This window comes from Lipotes vexillifer, unplaced genomic scaffold, assembly GCF_000442215.2.
Source record: "Lipotes vexillifer unplaced genomic scaffold, Lipotes_vexillifer_v1.1 scaffold382, whole genome shotgun sequence".
NCBI classification, from domain to species: domain Eukaryota; kingdom Metazoa; phylum Chordata; class Mammalia; order Artiodactyla; family Lipotidae; genus Lipotes; species Lipotes vexillifer.
Window position 1 is genome coordinate 7,429,164 of NW_006780611.1, and position 13,182 is coordinate 7,442,345.

The following is a 13,182-nucleotide window of genomic DNA, read 5'->3' on the forward strand; positions in this document are numbered from 1 at the left end:
GGGGGGGGGGGGGTCCCATCAACATGCAAACGTGCTGTAGTCTCTCCCATCACACTAAACTTTCCCCTGGAACCCACACCCTCCTCCAGCTAGTCTCCCGTTGATCTGCTCCCCTTGAAAACAAAACCTTTATCATAAGCGACAAGGATATACTGTACAACATGGGGAATTATAGCCATCATCTTGTAATAACTTTTAATGGAGTATAGTCTGTAAAAATACTGAATCACAGGCTTCCCTGGTGGCGCAGTGGTTAAGAATCCACCTGCCAATGCAGGGGACGCAGGTTCGAGCCCTGGTCCGGGAAGATCCCACGTGCCGTGGAACAACTAAGCCCGTGAGCCCCAACTACTGAGCCTGTGCTCTAGAGCCTGCGAGCCACAACTACTGAAGCCCGCATGCCTAGAGCCCGTGCTCCGCAACAAGAGAAGCCACCACCGTGAAAAGCCTGTGCACTGCAACCAAGCGTAGCCCCTGCTCGCCACTAGAGAAAGCCCGCATGCAGCAACAAAGACCCAACACAGCCAAAAATAAAAATAAATAAAAAAAAAAAAACTGAATCACTACGCTGTACACCTGAAACATAAAAAAAAAAAAAAAGAAAAACTCTTCAAAAGCGTCACCGGTACTTGATGGGATGCGTCCACTTCCTTTCCTCTCATTTTCTCCAAACTCAGCCTTTTGTCCCCACCACTCAACCAAAACAGCTTTTACTGAGATCTCTGATGGCACGTCTCCATGCTGCTAAATCCAGTGGCCGATTCTCAGCCTCATCTTCCTTGACCCTCCAGCAGCATCTGACAGGAAGATCACTTCCTCCTTCTTGTCATTTTCCTTACATGGCCTCTGCGAAATTATTCCCTCTTAGGTTTGCTATACTAGCACTGACTGATCCATCTTGGGGTGCTCTGCTAGTTCCTCCTCATTCTCCCATCTCTAAGTGCAGGCACATCTCAGGCCTCAGTCCTCAGGCCACTGCTATATCTGCCCTGCCCCTCTGCTACTCTCACATTTGCAGCTCTAGCTTTAAGCTCTCCCCTGAAATCCAGTCATATACCCAGTCGCCTCCTTGACATCTTCATTCAGATGCCCATCAGGTCCAGAAACGAGGTCTTGATCCCCGATCCAGCCCTCGACCTTATCCCACCAGTTTGCCCACTTTAGAAATGGCAGCCCCATTCTTCCACACACTCAGGTAAAAAATCGTCGAGTCATCCTTAATGCAGCTCTTTCACTCCAGATCTGCTTCCTTAGTGAATTTTATTGGCTCTGCCTTCAAAACAGAACCAAAATCTCACCATTCCTCGCCAGCACCATTGTTGTCACCCTGGTTCAAGCCACCATTAACTCCCAAATAGACAAGCACAGCATCCTCCTTACCAGTATCCGTCTCCTCCCTGGTCCCCCTCACTATTCTCTACACAGCAGCCAGGCTGATCCTTTTAAAAGGGTAAGTCAGAGACCCTCACCCTGCTCCTATGTGTCTTGGAGCCCAAGCCCTTGAGAAGGCATGCAACGGTCCTGTGCTCTGGCCTACAACTCTGACCTCACCCCCTCTCACACTCCCCACCCTTCCAAATATGCTTCCAATTCAGGGCCTTTGCACTTGCTGCTCCTTCAGCCTGGAATGTTCTTCCCCAGAGACAGAGCTGGCTCCCTTGCTGTTTCACGTCTTTGCAGTAAGAACCTTCTGTGTCCAAGTCATGTAAAATAGCAACTGTATTCCCACGTTATCCCTGGAATTCCTTAACCATGTTCCTCTGCTTTTTTTCTCCGTAGCCCTCATCAGCACCTATCATACTTTTTATTGACTGTCTATCTCCTCCAACTAGAATGCCATTCCCAGGAGGGCAGAGCTAGAACGCTTCTCTAGTGGCTGGGATTCAGTAGATGCTCACTAAACGTTGAACAAATGCATGTGCTATGCCTCTGAGCCTTTGTGCAAGCTGGTCCCTCTGCCTGGGAAGGTCTTCCCTGAGCTGGTCAACCCCGCACTTCTTACTTATCCCAGAGCCTCCACCCCCTACTTCCATAGGCTCCCTCGCATGGGTCCTTCCCTCTTGCACTGGTACAGAGATCATGCTAGATTGGGACTGTGTTTCTCTGCTACCTTCCCCAACAGACAGTGAGCATCTTCAGAGCAGGGAGAGGGCCAGCTCCCTCTGGACTAGGACAGTGGCCAGCACGAAGCCTGATACAAGTTGGCTCTAGTGATGGGTATGTAGTAGAAGGGGATTCCAGGAACACCCACTGGTATGGAGAGAATGCCCAAGGTGAGCGGAGCAAACCTGGGCTGTTGCTGGTGGACAGGTCCACACGGGATACCAAAAAGTGAGTAAAATCTTGGGACCGTCCCCAGCCAATAAAAGGAAAGTATGTTGCTTTTGAGGTATGCCCAAGCAGAGCACATTATGATGAAGCTAAATTACATCTATCCTGGAGCCCATTCTCTCAGTGCCCCATGCTCTTACCCTCCTCGTGTGTGAGAGGCAATCACGATCTGCAGGGCAAGAGCCAGTGACACAGCAAAAAAAGCATCTCCATGGGAGCCCCCTCATTGGGAAAGGCAACCTGCCATGGCCTTGAGCATCCCTGCACGTTCTTGCTGCGTACACCAAGAACCCAGTCCTGACTGTTCTTACCCAGGCCATTTATCAGGGTTGTGACTGCAGCAAGCAACCTTGAAGGATGTGTCATCTTGGTTTTACATGAAGGGAAGGCAGCTACGCTAGTGTGGAAAACCATATCCCCCACCCTGTCACCTGAAGCAAAGCCACTAGTTCAATAGGGCCCTTGAGTCAGAGGTTCCTCTGAATAGTCAGGCCTGTCCGCTGATTGTTCACCTAAATGAAGAGCTAATGGTGCTGTGAAGAAGAGTTAACATAGCTGGCCTCACTGCTATCTTTTAGAAGGCTTGCTTCCAAGGTTGGTCCTTGGCTGGTATCTGGGAATTTGGTTTCTGGGAGGGATTCCCATCACCCTAACTGATAAGAGTGGCTCACTGCACCTAAACTGTGCAAAAATGTGGTTTATGCTAAACACCCACTTTCCTTCTGGAGTCTGGGATTTGGTATGTGCTAGGCAGAGGGTGCCTACGTGACCAGTTCCCAGTAAAAACTCTGGGCACTGAGTCTTTAACAGGCTCTCCTGATAGACAACTTTTCACACGTATTTTTATAACCTGTTGCTGGGGGAATAAATTGTGTCCTGTGTGACTTCACTGGGAGAGACTCGTGGAAGCTTGTGTCTGGCTTCCCTTAGACTTCACCCAAGGAGTATTTTCCCTTTGCTGATTTTACTGTGGATCCTTTCACTGTAATAAATCATAGCCTCAAGTACAAGTACACACTGAGTCCTGTGAGTCCTCCTAGCGAATCATCAACCTTGGGGCGGCTTTGGGAACCCTCGGCACAGGTGACCACGGGCAGCAGCAGCCATCTAGCCCCAGGGATGACACTGGAAGACCAACTACCATAAAGGCTAGTAAGACAACAATCTGAATTAAAAGCCATCACTCTTGCCTAGACAATATTCCTAATGACCAGGCATGTTGTATTCTTACTGACTGTTGTCAGTGTCCTAGCCATCTGGTCTGCCAGATGAGCAGGCTACAAACTGGCAGATCAAAGATGGCCATCCCTCCTGGGGGCCGTGAACTGTGGAAACAAACTGTGGTTGACAATGGGACAGTCTGGGTCACTCGCTTAGATGCTCATAGCCAATTCTCTGATGAGACCAACCAGAATTCAAAGGCTGATCAAGCCTACACAGCCCAGCTGACTGGCACTGCCACCTACATGCATCATTGTACTAAATGTGGCAATACACTCACCACCACGGACTGACACAAAGCATAGGACTCTGTATTTCTGGTTCAGCTACCCAGAGTCCCTGGTTGGAACAGTATGGCCCAAGATCGTTAGAATAATGACCACTTGGGGGACTTTCCCTGGTGGTCCAGTGGTTAAGACTCCACGCTTCCACTGCAGGGGGCCCGGGTTCGATCCCTGTTCGGGGAACTAAGATCCTGAATGCTGCGTGGCACGGCCAAAAAAAAAAAAAAAAGAATAATGACCACTTGGTTGAGTATGCTCCTTGCCACGGCTCCCTGTAGTGGCCCATGTGGGCCAAGATGGGAGGCATGTGTCTGTAGAAATCTTGCAAAAATGCCCTTGTCCCACTCACATATGACCCTTCTGAACAAAAAGGCTAGGTGAAAGTCGGCAATAATTGGAGAAAAGTGAAATTATAGGTCCTGGGATGTGACATGTTGATTTTGTACCAATAATCTGGGGAGGGAGTGCCTTAGATCCCAGGAGGTGTGTGGAACAATTAATCCTCTTTGTCCTTTAGATCCAGCACTGCCGCCTGGCAAAACAATCCTAGGGTCCACCCAAGCCAAGCGGCAGCTGCAGTTGAGAGTCAGACCAGCTGTCCAGTGTGTCATTCTCAACCACGTGACAGGAAAATTCACATAGACGCAGTCAGTCCTGAACTCTTCTGCTGTGCCTGATACCATCAAAGGCAGCTCCCAAAGTAACCCTGTGCAGACACACAGACCAGAACCACCTTGTTTCAATCTGACATACAAATCCATCTGCTTCTCCTGATCCCTGAGCGACCCTGGTTATGCCATGTAGGGCAACTGAGGCTGCAACTCAGCAGCAACACTGCCTTCAGAGCTCAGCCAAACAATGCAATGGTGACCCAAATCAAGTGGTAACATGTAGGAGACAGTGGGCCACAGAATGCCTCTCCACTGGGGATGAGTGTTGCTTTGGGTCTATCTATTGGCCCCTATAATCACTGGCAATGACATCAAAGATGTCATTACAAGTCTATACCCTTGTATGGGTGGTAACTGATGATAAATTGGTCTTAGACGGCATTCTGATTTTCGAATGTAAGACCTACTGCCCCCGCCCCACCTGGACTTACCAGAGCTGGCTAAGTCCAGGACCCTGGAGCATATGGTTGAGATCAACACTGCGCGTGGCCTCATCCTGCTGCTTAGAGTCCTACTGACAGGAGTCTGAGACAAGCTGAACAAACGTGATCTTAGTCTCTACTGATCAGATTAATCATGGAATAGGACATTCATGTAGAAATGTGAGTTAAGCCAAGACACGCAGGGCTGATGGATGGACTGTGGGGAGGTGATCTCCATTGCCCTGCACATTCTTGCTGGTACACTAGACCACTCTGTACCTGGGCCATTTCTCAGGTTGTGTTTGCAGAAAGCAACCATGAAGGATGAGGTGATGTCTGCCTGCAAAGACTTGGTTTGCTTCTGTTCATCATAAAGGTGGTGAATTTCCCAAGCTTGGTGCTTCTAGACTTGATGCAAACCCACTGCATGCGTGGCATTTGCCTGGGCCCCTCTGTGTCACCCTCCTGGGACTTGGAGAATACAGGAAACCCACACGACCAGGCCAACAGCAACTGCTTTTGCTGCAATAAACTCTGATGTCTCTAACCTGTCAGCATCCATGAAACAGCAGCAAAATCCTAAACCTTCAGAGGTCCCTCCCTACACCTGAGAGCTTGAGATTTGAGGAGTACAGTGCTCTGGCCCTTCCTCCCTGCCGCTCAGGCCCTGCCCTGCCACCTCTGATCCCTCCCTCCCCTCTACTGTGTGTCCGTATCTGTCGTGCTTCCCCTGCAGCCTCCAGCTCTCAGAGCCCACCTCAGCCCCTAGGAGGAGAACATGTGCAGGAATGTGGGACAGAAGCCTGGCTGGGTGCTCAGAGGCTCAAGGGCAGAGAAGCATGGCCTGACCTCCCATGGCTTCCCTGACATTCGCCTGATGGGCACAGTGCCTACCGTACACTGGGATGGATGTGTTCATAGCCTCTGACTGGCCCTCACAGCTGAGGTCCACACCGCATGGACAGACAGGGAGCTGAGGCTAAGACAGGGCCAGCAGCTTGCCCGAAGGTACCAGTGAGCGAGTGATACTCAGGCCCAGACCCAGGCGCTTCTGGCTCCAAGTCCAAAGCCCTCACACTCCACTCTAGGTGCCCCAGCCCCTGCAGGCCCCGGCCTCCCAGGGCTCAGCAGAGGCCAAGCAGACATGGCCGCAGGTCCCAGCAGCTCACCTCTGTGTGGTCTACTTTAAATGGGTTCTGGAAGTCAGAGTCTTTCTCGCTGATTCCCAGCTCCTGGGCCATCTGCAGATGAGGAAAAGCTAGTTATCCTCTGCCTTCTCCTGCCTCCTGCTCACCCAAGGGCCACTCCCTCCGAGGCCTGAACAGATGTAAGCCAGGTGGTGACCCCTAGGGACCCAGGTCAGCATAGAACCCCATGAAAGGGCACCTCAAGGGGGCCCAAGGCTTATCACAGAAAATGCAACCAAGGGCTGACATTCAGGCCTCACTAAAGGCAGATGCGTGGCTCACAGCGTACCACCAGACAGAGGGCTCCCGGACCTCCTCCACCCCAGTCCTTACCAGGTTGAGGATGGGCGAGTGGGGACCCTGATCAAAGACGCCCGACTGGTTGCAGAAGCTGATACCCCAGCGGATGAGGAGGTTCCAGTTGGAGTTGTGGTCAAAGCAGTGGTGCACGATCCTTGGGAAGCGCAGCACCACATCACCGAAGAAGGCCGTGTTCTCCACCACTTGGGAGAAAGCTGGTGAAAAGACCCTGATGAGTGGCCAGGGGAGATGCCCTTCTACAGCCCTCCTGGCCAGCCCTACACACCCTCCAGAGAACAGAGGCAAGCCCACTAATCAGAGAAGGGGAACGGTGCCTGAGGCCCACAGGCTGCTGACCACATGTACAGTGCATGCTAAGGGCTTTATGTCTACCAGTTCACTGAATCATCAAAACCACCTTTAGAGGGAGATGTGCCTGCTACTACCATTTCTCACATGGGAAACTGAAGCTGACGGCTCATGAGTAGCAAACCTGGGCTGCAAACCCAGGGCTGACTCCAAAGGACATGCTCTTTCCCCCTGTATCTCACAGCTCAGAAGACTCGTTTGCCATGGGGACCGGAGAGATGGGTGTAATTTTGCACATGGAGGCATATGCATCCCATGAGGCTTCGCTGGGCCTAACCTCCCCAACTTGGTATCCTAATGTCCAGAGCTGGGCCCTGGTGTTAACACAACTACAGTGTCTGTGAGGGGTCAGTTCTGTTAGGATGGCCAGGGAACACATCAGGGTTTGTTTTCTTTTTAGTGTATGCCCAATTTTATTTTAAATGCTTAAGTTCTTATTTTGAAATAGTTTTAGACTTACATAATACACCACAAAATTCCTTCACTGGGCTTCCTCTAATGTTATCATCTTATGTACCCATTGCACAACTATCTAAACCAGGAAATTAACATTGATACAATACTATTAATCAACCCACAGACCTAATTTGAATTTGGTCAGTTTTCCCACCAATATCCTTCCTCTAGTCAACAAATCAGTTTAGACTGAGTTTAGTGTCCATTATGGTGGCAGGTCCCCGAACCCAGGCTACATGAAGAATAGTAACTATACACCCAGCCCTGGTGGCAGCCCCTGTTTGAGTGACCCCTATAGATAAGGCCCAGGCAGCGCTCACCAGCACTGGCCAGACCACACAGAGATAAGCTGACTCCTACAAAGATATGCCAGGTTGGGTCTGAGACAAGTGGGGCAGGGACCCCTGGGCTTCAGAACAATCTTGAACCGCAAAGAACTCAGGAGTTCGCTTGGTTTACAGGTAAGAGCCAGGCAAACCACCTGTCCTCTTTCAGGTGGAAACTGGAGGTAATAGTGCCTTCCTCAGTTATCGTGGAGATTAGAGATATTTGTAACGTGCCCAACATTCAATACATAAAGGCTCCTTCCATCCTGTCTCAGACAGTGCGACCTAACAAACTCTACTGTTAGAATGTAACCAGTTAATGGGGAGAAATTACCATTGAAGAGAAATTCTTGGAAAAGGAGATGAAGAGATTCAAAATATTCTTTTATTTACCTATGTTGGTCTCACCTTGTCTCAAAAAGGATTTAAGGGGGTTGAAGCTTTTAAAACAGTAGTAAAGAGTGAAGGTAACTGCTCCCATGGGCCAGTCACTTCAACAGACCTCAGTTCTTTCTCCTATAAATGGGAACAACCCTTGCCATCTCTACCAGGAGGGTCAGGGTGGTGAAGGCAAGGATTTCTGGAGTGGAAGTGGGCAAAGGCTCCTCCCTAGTTCCCCTGTCTCAAACACCTAACCACACGACAGAATATATCTGTGTCAGAGACACAGAAACTGGCTCTGAAACGAGCCGAGAAACACTCGGAGAATCATATACTAAGTGCCCAACTACCCAAAGAGACTCCTTGGAAGGTGCCACAAGAGGGTACTTCCAGAGAGAGAAAAAAGTGACAAGAACAAAAGGGAAGGAGCAGCTAGAGAAGATCAAGGATGGAGCGGGGAAGAGGAGAGGGAGAGATTGGGAAGACCATACCATCCTTCAGTTTCTCGTCCTGGGGGAAGGGCCCATCTGGGAGCACATCTGCAGCAATGAGCACTGTCCGGGAGTCCTCCAGCACCTGAGGGAACCCCACCTGGGCTGAGTGGCTTTGAAAAGGTCTTCCCAGACCGGCCCCAACCCCATTTACTTCAACCCTACTTCAAATCATCTGTGAGGGGCTTCCCTGGTGGTGCAGTGGTTAAGAACCTGCCTGCCAATGCAGCGGACACGGGTTCGAGCCCTGGTCCGGGAAGATCCCACATGCCGCGGAGCAACTAAGCCCGAGCGCCACAACTACTGAAGCCTGCGCTCTAGAGCCCGTGCTCCATAACAAGAGAAGCCACCGCAATGAGAAGCCTGTGCACTGCAATGAAGAGCAGCCCCTGCTCACTGCAACTAGAGAAAGACCGCGCATAGCAACGAAGACCCAACATACTCCAAAATAATTAATTAATTAATTAATAATTAATTAATTAATAATTAATAAATTAATTATATATTTAAAAATATATAAAAATATTTAAAAAATATTAAAAAAATCTTCTGTGCATGCGCTTCCCCCTCAGTGAACACCATCCCCTTGGGGAATTCCTATGCATCCATCAGTGCCCAGATCAAAGACCAGGCCTGCCATGAGCTGCCCCCTGCCTGCATGCACCTTAAAGAGCCCCTTGAGCATGACATCAAGGATCTTGTACTGCTGGTGGACATCATTCAGCTGTGCTAGGTTTTTCAGCGCCAACAGCTGCTCCCGCCGCTTCACCTCAAACATCTTCTTGTCTGAGCAGCATTTAGTTAAGGAACTGGCACCAGTTCTCCTGCCTGGATAATCCAGTGGTCCCGATCGAGAGGGCCCACCCTGGCCAGCAAGTCTCTGCCAGGGGCATAGATGTGCATGCCTGGGACTCCCCAGGGAACGAATACAACTCTCTGAGAAGCATATGAATCCTGCAACATATCATTCATCCACTTCACAGAGGATTCCACACCCGACAACCTGAATACAACCCTCAGGACCTGGCTCCTGCCCTCCCCTCCCCGTGGTCTTTCCCCAGTCTCCCACAGCCACTCACTGCTCCCAGAACCTCCACCCCTCTGCTCACACTGTACACTCTGCCTGGGGTGCCCCCCACCCTTCTCTATGAGTTTCTATTCTTTCAAGACCCAGCCCTTGGGTAGGCAGCCCAGTATGCCAGGGCTTGGTCTCCAGCCAGGGTCTCACCCAAAAAGAACGAGGCACATGTACAATCCTCAAGAGTCCTCATGGCTCTGAGATATATGCCTTGCCTTCTCAGTTTAACATATGGGGAAACTGAGGTTCAGAACAGAACTGACTTGATCAAGGTCTGGTTAGAGCACCTTACTTTTTCTCCCCTGTTCCTATTAGGGGGTTCTGCTCCATCCCTGGAATCTCCCAAGGGGTTGTGGGTATAGAGAAACCTCATTTATAGACCCCTCAAAAACACCTCCAACCCCAAAGGATACAGATTTCCAGGCTCGGGTCCAGGGAGGTCCTCAGGGTGTCTGTGATTCCTGTCCCAGACAGCAGCAGGACAGAGAGGAAGGCCAGGAACTGAAGAAGGTCCATATCCAAGACTCTGGAGCTAGGGGAGTAACCCAGAGAAAGAGGGTGAGACCCAGAGCTTGGTGTTACATGAAACAGAAAGTGAGGTGAACAGCAACTTCCCCTGATAATGACACAGCCTCCAAATACCAAGAACCCAGCTTTGGGAAGCCCTGGAGCCCCAGTTCCTAGCCCAGGGCCAGTGACCAACAGACACAAAATAAAAACATGGGATGATAGGAGGGAGGGAGAAAGATAAAGTCAGCAAGCCAGGGATGCTTAGAGAACAGGGATCAACGCCTGGAACCCTGCACTGGAGCTCTGGCTCTGCCTGACTTTGGGACCTCGGGCAAATTGCTCAGCCTCTCTGAGCTTCATCTTCCTCACTGCAAAATGCGGATAAGGAAGTCATCTCCCTGTTGCAGAGAAAGAAGGCTGGGTGAGGCACTGTGCCTGAGGAAGGAGGGCCTGGTCAATATCATTGCCTCTCAATTCCCCATCCTGTCCTCTCAGGAGGCCCAAGCAGTGAGAGATGTGAAACTTCTGGGGTTTCCCACCTTTCCTGACTTCTGTCATCAGAAAGGAAGAAGGGGTGCAAGGTGGGAAGGGAGGCAAGACAGTCTTGGCATAAGACGGCTGTTATTCTCTTAGGAACCATAGGCACCACAAGCAACACCTGTTCCTATCTAAGCAACATTCCCCAATTACCTACTGAGTATCTGTCATGTTCTAAGCACTGTTCTAGAGCCGGGTATACGGCAGTGACAAACAAAATTCCCTGCACACTGGTACTTTCATCCCTAGTAGGGTTAAGAGAAACCAATAAAGTTGTAAAACAAGCACAGAAAGATGAGAGGGAGTCAGCAAAGTGCAATATTAAATACAGTAGTCAGAGGTAGCCTCTACTCAGATGATAGCTGCCCAATTTTACCAACGTGGAGACCAAAGCACAGAAAAATGAGGAGACTGCCCAAAGTCACTCATGGGTTCTCAGGCTAAACCAAGAGTCTTAATGAGCACAGGCTATCTCAGAGCTGGCCACTGTTCTATTAGGACACCTAGGTGTGTCCTAGAGATGCTCAGTTATTGACAGTGAGACCCCACACAGATCAACCAGAGAACCGCCCCCACCCCACGCTGATGAGACAACTGAAGCCTAGAGAATGGGAAGAAACAGTTCAAGCTCACCCAGAACCCTTACCTTCCACCGTCACGCTCCAGACTCAAGGGAACCAAACACTGGTTAAAGCAGAACTTGGGGTCAGGGGAAATGAGACAGCCGGTAATGACTGAAGCAGGAAGAAGTGGGAAAAGAAAGCCAAAAAAGCGGACTGCGTGGGGCAGATCCTGCTGTCTCTACTGTTACTCCCACTTATCCGCCTTTCAATCCCGATCCCTGCCCCGTGAGTCCCCAGAGCTCTTCCCGGCTGGGCGTGCGACTCCGAGGCCATTCTGCAGAGGTGGCTTGGTGGTGGATCCTGAGCCGGCAACCTGGGCTCGGAGACCAGGGTCGCTGCGCCTAGCCTTTACAGCTCCGGGAAGAGAAAGTCTTTCTAATGAGAAGAGGCGTCCGGGTCCGCGAATCCCAACCCCCACCCTGTGCAGCCAGTTCTGGGCCCTCGGTCCCTCCCCCGCCCCCCCGCCCCGCCACGGGAGCCTGCCCGCCTGGCATCCCCGCCCCCACCTACCAGGCTGGGCGGGCGGGTGGGCGGGCGGACACGAGTCAGCGTGCACCTCGCCTCGAGGGTCCGCAGACGACCGGCAGAGGTGCAGAACCTCAGGGTCCCAGAGAAGCCTCGCAGGAACTGCCGAGCGCCACCCCCACCCAAAGATCGCGGGCCGCGACTGCCGCTCCTTGACCTAACTTCCGGCCCCGCCCAGTAGACTCCAGCGCTAGCCCTGCCCGAGGTCCGTGGGAGTTCGGTCCCGCCCACCCTGCGTGGCGGCTTGCGCACTTGCCGCGTTAAGGTGGGGTTGGAGGAAATAGCTTGCCGTGTGTGTCTAAAGTAAAGAACGCATCAGCAATGAGGCCCTGACACCTGCAGGCCGGGCGGCCTCCCCAGCGCCCTCCCCGAAACTGTTTCGTTAGCTGTGTTTTTTATTTTTTAAAAAATATTTATTTGGCTGCACCGGGTCTTAGCTGCGGCGCGTGGGATCTTCAGTTGCATGTGAGAATCTACTTCCCTGACCAGGGATCAAACCCCGGCGCCCTGCATTGGGAGCAGGGAGTCTTAGACACTGGACCACCAGGGAGGTACCAGCAGAGTGTTTTTTAAACTGCAGTTGTCAAGATCAGTTTAGTGGGTCGTGGCTAACACTTTTTTCTTTTTAAGTAACGTGCAGTGCAGAGTTGGGGCATACCCTGCTCGCCCCTCGGATCCACCAAGTTCTAACCCAAGTTCGTGGGGTCCTTCCCTGTCTTATCATTAGGACGGAGTTCAGCCCAGTTTTGCGTAGGGTCAGTCCAGCCAGACCCAAGAGCTAGCCAAGTACAGGCACTGGGGCCCTGGCAGGCAGGAGGGAAGGGAGTTAAAGGCCCTGGTGAGCTGAGCTCAGAACACGTGCAGGCAGTTGTGGAGGGCAGACATTGAAAGAACTGCACATGTGTGTGCACAAATACACGCTCTGGGGAGGGCCGGGAGAGAAAGGAACACAGGGGACCTACTTTAGCCAGGGAAGAGCTGAGCTGGGCAGTTTCCCTCAGCTACGAAGGCTGAGGAGGTTTTGACCTGCTCACCTTCCTTGCCTGGAAATTGTACCTCTCTCCACTTTCACCTGAGGTGAAGCAGCAGGTAAAGTACCTCCCAGAGCACTTGGACCACAGCAGCACCAAACACATGGCCTTTCTCTGCCCCTTCTGCCCCAAGGATGGCCTGACGTCTTCAACTGAGGTAACCAGCTGGTGTTAGCAGAACAAATCCCTCCCCTTCTCTCCCTGAGGCCATCCATCCTGGCTGAGGAACCAGCTGGAGGGAGCCAAGGTAAGTCCAAAGTGAAATGTTTTTGGAGAGCCCACACAGGCATGTGAGTATATCACTATTTCCTATTTCAAGAATGGAGTAAATGGATCCAGATGCACGGCTGCAGTTGTCATCCATTTCCCCCAAACCAGTGTGCCCTGACTTTGTCTTCTCCAGGTCTCAGTTCTGTTTCTGGGCCTTCAGGTCCTGAGA

At 51.4% G+C, this 13,182-nt stretch overlaps 1 protein-coding gene across 1 annotated transcript in view; it reads right to left on the reverse strand.

Annotated features, from left to right (window-relative positions):
• Positions 1–10,045, reverse strand: part of CCDC134 (coiled-coil domain containing 134) — a 13,145-nt gene extending 3,100 nt beyond the window's left edge. The window contains exons 1-5 of the mRNA XM_007453962.1: positions 9,931–10,045; positions 9,104–9,225; positions 8,440–8,524; positions 6,450–6,631; positions 6,099–6,170 (exon numbers count right to left, since the gene is read on the reverse strand). Of these exons, the coding sequence (XP_007454024.1) occupies positions 6,099–6,170; positions 6,450–6,631; positions 8,440–8,524; positions 9,104–9,225; positions 9,931–10,033 (564 nt within the window). The 5' untranslated portion in view covers positions 10,034–10,045. The remainder of the gene's footprint in view (positions 1–6,098; positions 6,171–6,449; positions 6,632–8,439; positions 8,525–9,103; positions 9,226–9,930) is intronic.
• Between the last annotated feature and the right edge of the window lie 3,137 nt (positions 10,046–13,182).